This window comes from Oncorhynchus mykiss, chromosome 22 (genome assembly GCF_013265735.2).
Source record: "Oncorhynchus mykiss isolate Arlee chromosome 22, USDA_OmykA_1.1, whole genome shotgun sequence".
Taxonomy (NCBI): domain Eukaryota; kingdom Metazoa; phylum Chordata; class Actinopteri; order Salmoniformes; family Salmonidae; genus Oncorhynchus; species Oncorhynchus mykiss.
Genome location: NC_048586.1, coordinates 27,486,288 through 27,501,641, shown reverse-complemented (window position 1 = coordinate 27,501,641; position 15,354 = coordinate 27,486,288). Strand labels below are relative to the sequence as shown.

Here is a 15,354-nt window from a genome sequence, read left to right as displayed (position 1 = left end):
AGGTAGTGTTAAAGGGGAAATCTGCAGGGGTTACATCCATTTTTATACTTATAAACAAATCATATGTACCCATTGATTCTTGAAGAATATACAGTTGAAGTCAGAACTTTACATACACCTTAGCCAAGTACATTTAAACTCAGTTTTTCACAATTCCTGACATTGAATCCTAGTAAAAAATGCCCTGTCTTAGGTCAGTTAGGATCACCACTTTATTTTAAGAATGTGAAATGTCAAAATAATAGATTTATTTCAGATTTTATTTATTTCATCACATTCCCAATGCGTCAGAAGTTTACATACACTCAATTAGTATTTGGTAGCATTGCCTTAAACAATTTTAAACTTCAGTTCTGCCCACAACTGTTCTATAGGATTGAGGTCAGGGCTTAGTGATGGCCACTCCAATACCTTGACTTTGTTGTCCTTAAGACATTTTGCCACAACTTTGAAAGTATGCTTGGGGTCATTGTCCATTTGGTAGACCCATTTGCGACCAAGCTTGAGATGTTGCTTCAATATAGCCACATAATTTTCCTACCTCATGATGCTATTTTGTGAAGTGCACCAGTCCCTCCTACAGCAAAGCACCCCCACAATATGATGCTGCCACCCCCGTGCTTCACGGTTGGGATGATTTGCACTTTTTGCAACAAAGTGTGTTCATCTCTAGGAGACAGAACACGTCTTCTTCCTGAGCGGTATGATGGCTGCGTGGTCCCATGGTGTTTATACTTGCGTACTATTGTTTGTACAGATGAACGTGGTACCTTCAGGCGTTTGGAAATTGCTCCCAAGGATGAACCAGACTTGTGGAGGTCTACAGTTTTTTCCTGAGGTCTTTTTCTTGTCAGATTTCATTGGATTTTCCCTTGATGTCAAGCAAAGACGCAGAGTTTGAAGGTAGGCCTTGAAATACATCCACAGGTACACCTCCAATTGACTCAAATGATGTCAATTAGCCTATCAAGCTTCTAAAGCCATGACATAATTTTCTGGAATTTTCCAAGCTGTTTAAAGGCACAGTCAACTTAGTGTATGTACATTTCTGACCCACTGGAATTGGGATACAGTGAATTATCAGTGAAATAATCTGTAAACAATTGTTGGAAAACCTTTTGTCATGCACAAAGTAGATGTCCTAACTGACTTGCCAAAACTATAGTTTGTTAACAAGAAATTTGTGTAGTGGTTAAAAGATGAGTTTTAATGACTCCAACCTAAGTGTATGTAAACTTCAATTGTAACTTTATAAATGAGCTTAGTTGAAATGTACCCAACCAGAAACCAAAATATAATATTGTTTACAAACATTGGAATAAAAACAAAGTAAATGTAAACCTTATATAGCCTCAACATGGTTAAAACACATTTTTATATCATGGATGGTTAGTCCTTGCATACATAGTTCTAACTACATTTAAGAGTGATTACATTTTTCCAGCACCATCCCTCAGCATTTTAGTGAAATGGGGACGGGATAAAAGCTTTGTTTCAACTGCGGATTGCCGTTTAAGGATGCAGTACTGTCCTAATTTCATGCTGAACCATACTGACGCCATAACTATATACACATAGGCAGACTTTACTTCCTGTCACCCTGCAAAAACTTCCTGGTTTGAATGTCCTTTGATATTCTCCTTCCTGTTTGAGGCTGGCTTGTGACAGCTGCTCTCTCTGGTATGCACTTTGGCTTAAAATAACTTCTGCTCAAGTCAACACTTGGCATATCTGAATTCTTCTCACAACAAGGGCTGCCTTTACACAGAGCCCAATTCTGATCTTTTGCCTAATTATAAGCAAAAGAGCTGATCTGATTGGTCAAAAGACCAGCTAGTGAAAAAAAAAATATATCTTAATTGGGCTCCCTGTGTACACACAGCCCCAGGTGCCACTGTTCTGTAAAGTGCAGAGTACCTTGCAGTTTAGAAGCCTGCTTGCTAGCAATGGACTTGAATTTTTAAAGACCTGATGCTTGCTAAATATGCGAACATAATGAGCAGTGATATGGAGGTCATTCAATGGCCTGTGCGCTGCAAAGGAGCCAAGTGCTTAATGGAAATGTAATGAGCGTTGCCAGTGTCCCAAATTCTGCAAATAGATTGACGTAGGTATTTTAGGCAGTTAACAACCTGGAATGTACCAACTGCAGAAATCTTCCCAGCACAATTTGTTTCTTGGTAGTTTAGGACAAGTATCTGTGATACATCTTGTTTTTGTGTCCTGCTGAAGAATGTCATTGTAATATACTAGCAGAGAGAACACTGAGATGTCTCTGCATTGGCACCCTTTCCCTGGCCCAATGCCTTGTATGGATGTCATGCCATGCCAGGGAACCAGCCCTACACTGTGACCTTTCCAACTTATCTGCTGCTGCAGAGGGCGGGAGCTACTCAGGACTGCCATGTGAACAGCCGTTGCTTGACTGATGTCTTTGATACACACAAGTAAAGGAGATAGTATGTGTACAGTACGAGAAAGATGTGAGTGGGGGCATAGCCTACACACCTTGTATAGAATCATTAGACAAGTCTATATGATTCAAAGCACCTGTGCTTTTGAAGCAAATGTAACATTCAGTTCTAATTGTTTGTGAATCTCTAAGACAACACGCACACACACCAGAATCATGTGTGGCTTTGAATATATCCCAAGTGGTATGATATCAAAGCCACTCACTTCACCCTGACCCCTATTCCAGTGACACAGTCCCCTTAGAACAGTGTCTAACTGGTGGGGCATGGTGAATTTTTGAAACCCGACCTACACTGTAATTCTACTATTTAAATATGCACCGAGCAGACCCACTCTCTTGGCCCCACATTGAACCAGAGGTTTAGGGGCCAAATAAGTATTCTGTTAATTAAAAGATGGTTCCGTTTTGGCAGAAGGGAGAGTTTTTATTGGTGTGACTTACCTGGAGGCATGACTATAGCCTCTCTCTCTCAATTCAATTCAAGGGTCTCTCTCTCTCTCTCTCTCTCTCTGTCACTTGTTATCATCTCGCTCCCCCCTCTCCATTTTTCCTCTCTCTCCCCAGCAGTGTTATGATAAGTAGTTGGTCTGCTTTCTGTCTGTGCCTTTCTACTCCTTGGGTTTCAATTCCAAACATGGTTATCCTACTAGGGGTCTCTCTCTCCTCCTCTCCCTCTCTCTCCCCTCTCCCTCCCTCTCTCTCTCTGTACTGCCAACTGTGAGCTCTCCAGAGTAAGCAAATGGCTGAGTAAAATAGAGAGAAAATCAAGAGACAGACACAGCAAAATATAGACGGGGAAAAGAAGGGAGAAATCCATTCCAATCATATCTATGGTGTAATAACTGAAGCAGGACAAAGAAGATCTGTAGTCCAGCTGTACGTAAGAGAGCAACAGAGCAACTTTGACAATTCATACTATTTTTGGCAACGTATTCTCTGTTTTGACAATACCTTGATTGAACTTTTAAGAAATAGACCAACTCTAGTGACAACTTTTCAGACTCACTGGTAAAGTAACAACAACAACTTGAGGCTTGAGTCGGGGACTAACGTTTTCTTCCAGCTTTGACCTCAAGTAGCGTAGTAAACTTTGGAATATTCTGAGTGTAACTGTTTTTTTGGAACTTATTGAACAACTCGACAGTTTTGTTTGGAATAACAGCCTCCCTCCACCATGAGTGCAGACAACTCCACCCTGTTGGAGACGGTTTTCTACGGCCATCCACCATGTGATGGCTGGACCAACAACACAGAGGGGGCCTTCTACCACCTGGGCAACACCGTCTTATTCCTGGGGTACATGGGGGGCAGCAGCGCCTACGGCTCCCTGTTCATCTTTGGTTTCATGACGCCTGCCTTCACCTGCCTGGCCCTGTGGGGCTGGATGACCATGTGTGGGGTGGATGTGTTCACCTGGAACCTGCTGCTGCTGGTGGCCTGCGTGTTCCAGATCTGCCACCTCATATACAGGCTGCAACAGGATGGTTTGGCCAGCGAGGAGCTGTTGGCCCTCTACTCAGCCACCTACCTGCCCCTGGACGTGCCCGTACAGGTGTTCAAAGACATTGTGGAGGCCTGTGAGAACAAGGTGCTGGCCCTAAGAGTAGAGGAGACGTACGCAGTGGAGGGCAAGACGCCCATCAACCAGCTATCCTTTCTGCTGTCAGGGAGGTGAGCGAGAGGAGGGTGTCAGTTCTAATGTCTGTATCATACCACTTAGAATGTATGATCAATAGTACATTACTTTGTTTGTTCTTGGTAGTATGTTACTGGAGATATTGGAACAGACCTGAGTCTTGTTTTAGTTGAGTTGCTGGAGGAACATAGCTAACTGTAGTTTAGTTACATTGCTGTAGGTAGATTGCAATTGTCAGGTAGTAGAGTTAGTGTTCCCAGTGAATGTTCTTCTCTTAGCATTTTATCTCTTGATCTGTCTGTCCAAAAAAAACAATGGCTTAGACTATGGCTTATGGAAACCTGAGTGAGATATATCACTTACCAACAATATAATGAAATACAGAACACTTTTAAGAGGTCATGTGTCCTCAGCAGTGTTGGAGAATTTACTCTGAAAATATAGTTTACCAAGCTACCAATCACCTCACACTGGAAGAAGATAAGCTACACTAAAGCTACCCTTAAGAAAAACAAATCTTACTTAACTGAAGTTACTAGTTCACTACATCCAAACTACTTCCTGAAAAATGATCATATCTAAATCTGAAATGTCATAGACTACAAATTGCAAGAACAGATCACTCTGGAGTCAGATGTTAACATAATGTGTAATTTAGCCTATTAAACACAAAAAGTTCATATTAGGCACAAAGTGTTTCAAGTGAGAATTAGGCATGTCTGATATTGAAAAAGAAAGGACTACTTCACCTATATTTTATTTGAGCTAAAATAAAGTACTGTGTAATTCCAGTAGTTATCTACACCACTACATCGCAAAAAATGTATTACTTACTGAAAACACTACCAAGATTTTAATTTAGTTCAACTACTACCATGCTACTGCAAAATGTAATGCAATTACTAGTTGAACTAAATGTAATTCACTACTCCCCAACACTGGTCCTCAGCAGTGACTCCATCACTTCTTAGCTTTTTGACTAATATCAGGTTTAGTGTGTGTGTTGGGATTGGGAGGGTATGGTTAAAATGTCAGCCCCAGACGTTGTAAAACACAGAGTATTCGTGTTACTGACTCACTGTAGTGTACTTGCTCCCCTTAGCGGCAGACAGCTGGGTCAAATACATAATGTCAAGCACTTTATTTTCAAGTACTTGAGGTGTGCTTGATTTAGCTCATGTGGGACTATTACATTGATTCCAGTGTACCGGGCAAATTAAATCAAGTGCTGTTCAAGATTTTGGAAGTATACAATGTATTTGACCCAGGTCTGGCGGCTGCTAAAGTGTTGTGATATTTCCCCCCAAAATTTGCTCTCCTTAGGTTGTGTACCAACACAGTTAACTAACTCCTCATATACTGCCTCTAAAATGAATGGTTCATTAATGGTACTGACAGCTATGTGAGTGCAAGTCAAGTTTATAACTTCAGGATAGCTAATTATTATCATATGCAAATAACATTTGGTGTCATAAGATGACATCTGTTTATGACAAGCAATTCCTAGTTTCAATTGATTCAAATGAATACCATCAACATTAATCAGACATGAAAGAGCACTGTTGGAATGTCTGTGATTTATAAACCAAGAATAGATGTTTTCCTCTGTCTATGTCTAACTTGGATTACTTCCCTGAGTGTTGAGGTTAAGGACATAGATATTCACGTTAACTTGTTTCAAGGTTTTGGATCAAACCTAGTGATGTGTGTATTCCCTTTCTTCTCTCATTATCACCTATCCATACTTTCCCCCTCTCCTCTCTTACTAACCTTGCCCTTTCCTGCTCTCCCTGGTAGGATCCGTGTGTCTCTAGAAGGACAGTTCCTCCATTACATCTTCCCACTCCAGTTCCTGGACTCTCCTGAGTGGGAGTCTCTCAGACCCAATGAGGAGGGGAACTTTCAGGTACTGGACGGATTCTCGTCATTCATTCATTCATTCATTCATTTCTGAAGCCAGGGGTAAGTCCTTCACACTTACCCCTGACTTTTGACATTCCTAACCACCAGGTGACCCTGACGGCGGAGACGGACTGCCGCTACATCTCGTGGCGCCGGCGCCGCCTTTACATGCTGCTGTCCAAGGATCGCTACATCACCCGCCTCTTCTCCGTCATGCTGGGCAGCGACATTGCCAACAAGCTCTACTCACTCAATGATAAGCTCTTTGCCAAGAGCGGTGTGCGCCTCGACATCCGCCTTCCCAGTCTCTACCATGTCCTGGCCCCCTCACCCCCGGGCAGCGAGGGTGAGGTCTGTAGCCGCAGTGGTAGTGCAAGGGACCGGGTAGACCCAGTGGAGCAGCAGGAGGCAGCAGTGGTGGATGTGGTCCCGGTGCCTGCCTACCAGAAGTCAGAGCCTCCAACACCCCCGACCCCACGGCTGCAGATACAAGAGAAGTCCCCCAACCCATCAACTGCAAGCCCCCGCCAACCCCAAGGCCCACACCCCCAGCGCCAGCCCTGGCCCTCAGACATGGAGATGCTCTCTGGTGAGGACTCCACCAGCCTGGTCCTGGAGGACTTCGCTGATATGACCGGGTCCTTAATGGATTATGGGAGTGAGAGGGATTATTTGAGGTAGAGGGCAGGTTGCTGGAGCTAACACACTGGGCCACTACTTAAGCTACATGTAAGTACACCTGTGTGCAGTGAGAGGGTGGGCTGGGGGGTTTGCGTGTTTTGCTTGCTGTGTCCACACTCTCACTAATCCAGTTTTAAAATGGCATTGCCCTGTGTTAAAGAACCTCATTTCAACTTTGCAATTATTGAAGTGATTTTCTGTTTGTTTTCACACATATTCCATCTATCTTATGCAAAGGCTATGCACTGCTTGCTCCTTCGTTTTTTTAAATGATATGAATGTTTAGAGAGTGAGTTAGTAATCTTAATACATTTCTTGTTCAAAATGAATGAGCCTGAAGGGAAGAACATTAGATTGACCAAAGAGTTGGCAGAACTGGGACACCTCGCCTCTTGGGTACCCTCTCTGAGGATTGTTGTTATACAGTTTACCTCCACTCCATCTCAATGGAGATCTGAAGCCTCAGGAGCTCTACCCCCAAAACTCTTGCTGGTCTAATTCTCTATGTTATACTGTATATGTATGTACAGTATATTACAGCCTCTCCACCACTCCTCTTCCGGTATGTGGCATGCCCTCTTGGTAGCTGGATGTACTGTAGAGTGTGTTTCTTTAGATAGGTTAGTTAGACTGTACTTTCTGGCTGGATTCCAAAGCTTGGCCAGATGAAAGACAGTGTTGTACACAACAGTTTACCTGAGGGTGACTCTGATAGCTTATGTTGGTTCAAACAGATGGGGGTACCATCTGTATATATGTTGGAGGTTTGTAGTTTGGACCAGGATAGGGAGACAGCAGGGTGGGAGGCTGGCAATCATCTGTGTGTTTTTCTCTGACAGAGGCAATGATTAGAGCCTGCTGGAAACTGGGGATATCCTGGCAGACAGAGATCCAGTGCCATGACATTAATCCACATGCCTACCCACTACCCCCTCCCTTTCCCCCTATCCCAAAATCCTCCCTGACCCAACCGAGGGCAGATCGTGCTTCGGGCGGAGGAGGGAGAGGGGGGCAGGAAGGGGGTTGGATTCCAGGACAGCTGCTGGGTGCTTGGTGGAGGGCTCTGGCTCTGCTGTCATTGTAAAGGCTGCTGCTGACCTTCAGATGCAGGCTATGGTCAGTTAGACAGTGGCTACGGCAAGCAAGGGAATGAGAGGGGGGAGGGTTTGACAGGGGTAAGGGATGAGAGAAGGGCGAGGGATGTGGGTCATGTGAAAGCAGAGACCAGCCAGGCTCAGAGAACAGCCTATCACTCCATGTCATTGTGGCATCCCAGGTCAGTAGTTCCTCCATCTCTCACTGTTAACCTGTTGTCAGGAATGTGAGGACTATGCCGGTGTAATTCGACCAATGGGAACGTTCGTTGTGAGATCATGTTGCAACCTTACATCATACTATATGTTCAGCTGTAATGCGTGATACATAGCATTTAGGTGAAAATTAAATACTCTCTGTACTTGGACAAGGTGAATATGATCTGCTTGCCTGCCATAAGGAAGGTTGTCGTAGTAACAGTTATGCTTGTTTTTTGACAGATGTTCTCTGTTTATTCCACAGGAGGGGAAACCGCTGGGACTCTACCAATGCGATACCAGAGAGGAAGAGCTCCTCTGGCTCCCACGGACACCCCTAAGCTGTGATAGTTTTACCAAAAGTGCAAACAGTTCCAGGTTGTCTTTATTACAGTCATGCTGTGCAGCTTATAACACTATCACAAAATGTTTATGCATATCTACAGCATTTTCCTGAGAAGACCAGTGGAACTGCAGGAAAGACAACCTGGGATATAACTATCACCACTGTCCTGGGTGGAATCAGGCCCACCCAACACCACATCCCAGTCTCTCACCTAACATTATCTCACTCCTGTGATGTCATCTGTGCATGACAATAAAGGAGAGAGTGAGACTCTGGACACTGAACATAATTATGTTGTTAACTGAATTTATTAGTTAATGTCACAGAAAATAATCATATACTCTTTTTATTATGTCCCTCACATCTCCCATTCATCTGGATGGAAAGCCTTTTGAAGTGGAGATAGGATTATTCTATTATGATTCCACATTAAACTAATCATGTGCATTAGATGTTTTAACAGCCGGGGTTGGGTTGGCTAGCTAGGGGCACGTTAATCTTGTTTGTTTGTGCAGACATAATCTGAGAGAATTATGTTTGACTGAGAGCATGCTAAAAGGGTTTTCTCTTCCTGCATGCATATTTTCAAATCATGATTCCAAATTGAACAGGCAGACACACACTTCTGCATTTTGTCTACGTGCTTGTAAAGGTGAGATGTCTCACACACATTTAGTACATTTAGTACATTTAGACAGAAAACATAGAACAGGGACTCTACTATTTTGTTTTTGTTGTCCCCCCCCCAAAAAAATGTGGGCCTACATATACATAATGTGATAAACATGTATTTTCATGGGGCCAATCTTTCTCCATAAAGTTCTTGGTGAAAATACATTGACTGTCAATTTTTCATCTATGTCTCCTCTCTCCTCCATCCTCAGTCCGAATAAGATTGAGTCTTCAAGTTTATCATGACGAGGTATTCAAACTCATCACAATTTGAACACATTGCTCACCCCTGCTTCTCAGAGCTGTTTTGCTTCAACAGAAGCTCTTATTAAGAAAGTAACATTCAGCTGCATCGGAATGATTATGTACAGCGATACTAACGCTATTAGAAAATACAGAACAAATGTCACCAGAAGAAAATTGTAGCGTAGTCTGGCTGTAGGTGGTCCATCAGTAACAAATGAGTGTGTGAGTGTGTTTGTATGTATATTTCCAACAGGAGCTATTGGCTGCATGTGTGTGTGTTTCTGTGTGAGCTGGAAACAGACTACGTCCCAGTAAAACTCTCCTAATTTCCTTTCCTTCATGCCTAATGATAAGGACAGGATAGGCTTCCTCCTTACTGCTCAAAGCATTCCACATCATTGATGACAAAGGAAAGGAGACGAGGAGAGGATGCCAGTTCAGAACTATTGGGAAGTTGACACAGCGAAAGAAACAGATGTTGGTGCATAGGTTGTGTGTGTTCAGGACATAAGGGTTCTCAGTCATTCCCACACAGCTGCACAAAATCATGGTTCCACGGAGATCCTCGTCTAATGTCAATCTTCTTCACACACAACGACTCCACTTCTCTGAAAGAGAAACAGATGAGAAACAGTGTCATATGCACGCACAGGTACGCACACACAGACTGTGTGTGTGTGTGTGTGTGTGTGTGTGTGTTTTAAATAGATGAAAGGACATATACCCGACAGAGGGGAACTCTGATATACAGACAGACACAAAGTGGATGTCTCCCTGTCTGTAGAAGCGTGCTCCAGTGTTCTTCAGTTGGATGGAATCTATCTCACACAGTGGCACCAGGTGGGCTATCACCCTCCTGTAAACTGTACCGTCTGTCTCTCTAGAATACACACACACACACAGCATGACTGTTACTGAGAATATAATCCATGTTTACGTATCATAAAGTGAACAGCTGTGATTCATGCTGCTGTCTAAATATTTGTTTTGTCTCTAACAGTGAGGTTAGAGGTTGTTATACCTACAGCCTGAGTCTGTGCTCTGTTTCAGGAAGTCCACTGGTTCTTAGGGTCACCTGCACCTCAGCAGTCTTGTCCAGGGGGGATACCTCTAGCTGCACCAGGATGTGATGGGCTGAGGGGGAGAGGGTGGCGGAGGGGGACGGAAAATAAGTTTATCATCATCACTTCAAATATTGCTTTATTTAAGCATTCAACTGTGGGATGAAAGTAGTGGTGATGTGTCATGAAAACAGCTGGACAGTCAGTCCGAGATCACGAGAGGAAGGCTAGATGCAGCTACTCACCACAGAAAGGAGGTGCAGAGGTTGTCAGGAGGAAAAGCTTCTCTTGTTGAGGAAGAGGAGAGGCTGTCATACCGCTGTTCTCCAATAACCCTGAAACAGACAAGGACACATGGATGTAAAGTAGCCCTTCCTATCGCATCTATGACAGATGAAAGGCCTCCAGACTACATTAACCTCTTTGTCTGTATACTGTATGTCTGTAACTGTATCTGCAGTGCCAGTGGCCACAGTGATACTGTAAGTGGACACTAGACCAGACGTGACACTAGCTAGGTCAGACAGAAGCCCTATCTCTCATTGAGTGAAATCTGATTAAGATGAAAATGGAAAGTGTGCTGGGAACTTTTAATATGATTAGGCCTATTCAAAATATCAAAATATGAACATGATGAAAATAATTTACATATAGCCTACTATACATGTATGAAGTGGCTTATTTATATTTTTTACATTCCAATGATCAAAGTACTCACAGACAACAGGTTGGTTTAGTTTTCAGGAAATTGTGTCATGTTGATAACCCTACCTATTTGTGGACATGTGCCATTGAAGACACCTTGGCAGCCTAAACAGCGCCCCTTGAGGAATTCCTCATAGCTGGAACAAGGGATGCCAGTCAGTGGGCAGGTCCCGTTCAGTGCGCTTATGTAGACGTGGAGCGCCCTCATGTGGTCACAGATCACATAGCCATACACTGGAAAGTAGACAAGAACTGACAACAAACGAAGAGGCTCAGGTAGCCATCAGCTTACCACCAAATGTATATGCTTGCTAGCAGTGGATGTTAGTGCTTAGTTGATAATGACATGTCTGAAGTTTATGTAGGCATATCATACTATCATACACAGGCACAGGGGCATCATGGACGCTGTAGAATATAGCATTTTTCAAACACCTGAAACAGATTTTCCTGCAATTTAGAGACATAATTGTTATAATTGATAATTGATTCTATATATTAAAAAAAAAACATGTCTATTTTTTTTGCATATTTAAGCATACCTCTTGAGGTGTTTGTATCCAACTGACTGGTGGTTCTTATTTTTTAAGAAACTAAATATACTTCTCTTCATCACTGCTAAAATCTGGGTAAAAGATTGAAAGGAATGTGAGTCTTAGTCAGTACATTTAGTTATTTATTGCTTTTCTAAATTCTACCAACCTTGCCAGCAGGCATGCCAGCTAAGATAGCTAGTTATCAGGTTGGGATGTTGTGAATCTATCTGGGCTAGCTAAATCCAACTTCATAAAATTGCTAGGTGGGCTAGTAGTATTACAGAGAAACAACCAAACAAATAAACAAATACATCTGAGGGAACACGTGCCCCTGTGCCCCCTATGACGCCTCTGCACAGGCCTCTATGCCAATTGTAGTAGGATGTGCTTCTCAATTTAAATAACATTACACCAATTAAACATTTTGGCGGCAAAAGCACACACTTACTTGACTCAAACCTTGAGCGAGCGCAACCTGCCTGGTCCATCCCGCCATTCAGGAAGAAGTCAGCATGGCCAACAGGGATGGAGATACCAAAGTCTGAGAGAAAATATAGACAAAAGGCTGATATCAGGAGATTGTCAGGTAAGCAGTGTTATTGGGGTGCAGCCAACCTTTGTGTAGTGACTATGACAGAATTGCAGAGGAACTAGACCTACAACAAAACAGAACACACTAGCATCCAAGCTAGCTACCTAGCCCAATAACCAGCAAACTAGGTGGAAAGATAATTGCAGAAATGTCTTTGCAATAACATTGTTTGAGTGTTCTCTTACAGTCAGAGTCTGTGTGGATGGCCTCCACAAACAGTGCATCTGAGGGGTCAAGACGGTCAAACGTGTCGGCTCCCTTAAACATGGGCCCAGCTGGGTCCAGACCTACAGGAGGAGATACAGACAGAGCAGTGAATGACTGAGGTGAGTGAGTGATAGGCTACAGCAGGGATGGGAAACTTTGATGGGGTTGGGGTTCACAAAAAATCTGAACTCTTCGTGAGGGGCCACGGTGGCTCGTAGGTCTGCGTACACACATCCATACAGAGCCGTGCGAGTAAAACCTTTAAGCAGCCCTCCTCTTGCTAGCGGTTTTAGAGTTAATTTCCTGCAATTCTACTCATTTTGCTATGGGGCAGTTTTACAGCAAAAAGAGGGGGCATATGGCACACACACACAGTCTTGTGCAGCTAACTTTATTGGGACATAATTCAATCCCATTCAAAATCATATTTTCTCTAACCCCTAACCCTAACCTTAACATTAACCCAAAAACCTAACCTTAACCCTAACCCTAACCCTAGCTCTTAACCCTAACCCTAAAACTAACCCTAGTTCCTAACCCTAACACTAATTCTAACCTTAACCCTAGTCCCCCTAGAAATAGCATTTGACCTCGTGGGGACAAACAAAATGTACCCAGTTGGTCAAATTGTTGTTTGTTTACTTTTCTTGTGGGGACTTCTGGTCCCCACACACTTCTGATATATATATATATATATACACACACACACACACACACACACACACACACACACACACACACACACACACACACACACACACACACACACACACACACACACACACACACACACACACAGCTGTGACTTGCTGCACCTAAACATTCAGACTACTTCACATCACAGGGCTGAATGCCTCTACTCAGACAAAAACACCAGAGATAATGTGAAGACAGACAATTGTATGCATTGTTGTGCCGTTGTGTGTCCTCAGAAGGGTAACGTCTCCATCGTTCACAAATACAGAGCAGCGCTTTTCAATGTCTGCTGTTGTTGTTTTCTGGAGAGTGCTCTCTCTTTTGCTGAAAGCCTCATTCAGTCCAATTGGCAGAGATGAAAGGGTGAGTGACTGCCCTGCTTTGTGGTGACCAGTCGTTGTCTGGCCCTGTAGAGCCTTGTTCTGCAGACAGTAGGGGCCCTGTGAAACTGTTACTGGGTCAGACACAGATGGAGCTCACCTGTGATTCTCCCTATCTCCCCCTTGAACAGGGTCCCCACGAATCCAGACACGTGTGCCCCGAGGCTAACCCCAATGAAGTGAAATGACTCCAGTTTGCATCCATGGTTCTGTGAGACAGACATCAGTTCTACGTTATTTTCATTACTTTTAAATGAATTTGCTGTTGGTCAGTGAACATTGAGATTGCATTTATTAGTATGTAAACATAAACAAATGATTAGGCCCTGACCTGGAGCTGGTTAATGAGGACAGATATCTGGACGGCCACCTCCTTGTAGTTCTCCACCACCAGGTTGTAGGCGAAGGAGGCCCCATAGACCCAGTCCACCACCACCACATTGGCATCCTGCGCCCGCAGCAGAGCCTGGGCCAGCTGTTTCACCCAGGACGGCTTACTGCCCAGAGCCCTGGGAGGGAAGGAGGAAGGAAGGGGGAGGGAGGGAGATAGCTTATACGTTTTATTTGTAGATCCCCTTGGACTTTATATGTGCCCATCAACATAACTTCTCTCTCTATCTCTCTCACCTCTGTAAAGAGAGTATGAAATGACCGTGTCATGTTTTTGACCTCCCTCCCCTTCTCCTTACCTGTATCCATGGACAATGATCTTGGTGGGTAGGGAGGAGTTGAAGTAGGAGTTGTTGTTGCTGAGGGACTCCTGACTGAAGAGGCTGGCACAGTCTGTATTCTTGCGTGTCAGAAGCAGGTATTGCACCTGTAGCTTGCTGCCCTGCTGACGGTACTCCAGCCAGGTCGTGTTGTTGAAGTCAGCACATTCTGATCTGGGCTCCTCATCCTCCCCTGCTGGTTCAGAGGAGAAATGTCCATAAAGAACCTTGACGACAACAACACCACCACCACCAACAACAACAATGACAGATGCACCATTTGCACAAAAAAAAATCATGTTTCACAACAGAGTTATTTACATACAGTGAAGTGGCATATGCTATAATAAATATGCTTAGAGCAAGGATAGTGTTTATTCATTACATGAAAATGTATTAGGAAGAAGCTTCTGCAATAGAGATGAGTGGTACTTACCTACTGTGGACGTGATGTAGAATGCTAAAATACTGAGAAAAGTTTCCGCTGTTTTCAGTTTCCAGCCCATTCTCTTGAAAGAAGAATGTCACGATTGGTAACTTGCTCTGTAGCTTTACCGCTTAGGTTGGTGAACAGTGCCTCAGATCCTTAGCTTTGGAAAACCTATTTTCCCTCCCAACAGTGCTTGAAGTTATGCAATGACTATTTAATAGTACTGTAGTTCCCTTTGGATCTAGAAATGCCATTCAATCCTCTACTGGTCAACAGTAACCTCAAACAGGGCAGGAATCTCCTTAAGAGAATTAAGTCGAACAAAATACGTTATTTCACAATGCCTGGCATTGAAATATTAAGTTAACATCTGATTACAGTACAGAGATGGGGGGTTGGAGGAATTTCCTTCCCTGCTTTCTCGTAAAGCTCAGCTGGCACAGTAAACTAGGCTTATGAAAACATACCCACATACCCATGTACCCCTCCTGCTCCAGTCGTTGGTCGGTGTTTTGCTTAGGACCCAGTGCTTGGTCAAGTGCTTAGTCTGTATGGGGGCTTGGAGGGCACTGGCAGTGGATCCATGACCTCACCGATGATCAATGCCTGTTTGTTTTCATGCTGGACTCTGGCCATCTGGGGGTGACACTCACTGTGTTACATGGTGATAAGCTACATTTCAGCATTGGATTACCAATTCTACCTTTATACTAGTCCATGTGAACCTAGAGATGGACCTGCAACTGTTATCTGTCACGCAACTTTAATATACACATTACAGACCAC

General features: G+C 43.6%; 2 protein-coding genes across 8 annotated transcripts; one reads left to right on the top strand and one right to left on the bottom strand.

The window, feature by feature from the left end:
• Window positions 1-3,016: 3,016 nt before the first annotated feature.
• LOC110501670 (popeye domain-containing 2) lies at window positions 3,017-9,168 on the top strand. Of its 2 annotated transcripts, none has more exons than XM_021579392.2 (4): window positions 3,017-4,147; window positions 5,910-6,018; window positions 6,123-6,743; window positions 8,253-9,168. In XM_021579392.2, exons 1-3 carry the CDS (start codon window positions 3,651-3,653, stop codon window positions 6,693-6,695), a joined length of 1,179 nt encoding a protein of 392 aa, XP_021435067.2. In that variant the 5' UTR covers window positions 3,017-3,650; the 3' UTR covers window positions 6,696-6,743; window positions 8,253-9,168. The 2 variants fall into 2 exon arrangements, with proteins under 2 accessions (XP_021435067.2, XP_021435068.2); XM_021579393.2 differs by having other exon boundaries at window positions 3,020-4,147; window positions 6,123-6,603.
• LOC110501669 (phospholipase A1 member A) lies at window positions 8,623-15,160 on the bottom strand. 6 transcript variants are annotated; one of them, XM_021579385.2, is made up of 12 exons: window positions 15,036-15,160; window positions 14,575-14,647; window positions 14,118-14,334; window positions 13,760-13,937; window positions 13,529-13,637; window positions 12,331-12,432; window positions 12,002-12,094; window positions 11,084-11,269; window positions 10,558-10,647; window positions 10,277-10,385; window positions 9,976-10,131; window positions 8,623-9,859 (listed from the first exon to the last, which is right to left on the bottom strand). In XM_021579385.2, exons 1-12 carry the CDS (start codon window positions 15,045-15,047, stop codon window positions 9,769-9,771), a joined length of 1,416 nt encoding a protein of 471 aa, XP_021435060.1. In that variant the 5' UTR covers window positions 15,048-15,160; the 3' UTR covers window positions 8,623-9,768. The 6 variants fall into 6 exon arrangements, with proteins under 6 accessions (XP_021435060.1, XP_021435064.1, XP_021435061.1 ...); XM_021579389.2 differs by having other exon boundaries at window positions 11,084-11,251; XM_021579386.2 differs by having other exon boundaries at window positions 14,118-14,331.
• Window positions 15,161-15,354: the final 194 nt, after the last annotated feature.

Excerpts from the sequence above, each read along its gene's own strand:
- LOC110501669 (XM_021579385.2), bottom strand. Across the intron at positions 12,095-12,330 it reads CATCCACACAGACTCTGACT|ACTTTGGTATCTCCATCCCT; the intron begins GTAAGAGAACAC and ends ATTTTCTCTCAG. Across the intron at positions 10,648-11,083 it reads TGGCACATGTCCACAAATAG|GGTTATTGGAGAACAGCGGT; the intron begins GTAGGGTTATCA and ends TGTCTGTTTCAG.
- LOC110501670 (XM_021579392.2), top strand. The coding sequence starts at position 3,651 with ATGAGTGCAGACAACTCCACCCTGTTGGAGACGGTTTTCTACGGCCAT. Across the intron at positions 4,148-5,909 it reads TCCTTTCTGCTGTCAGGGAG|GATCCGTGTGTCTCTAGAAG; the intron begins GTGAGCGAGAGG and ends TCTCCCTGGTAG. Across the intron at positions 6,019-6,122 it reads ATGAGGAGGGGAACTTTCAG|GTGACCCTGACGGCGGAGAC; the intron begins GTACTGGACGGA and ends CCTAACCACCAG.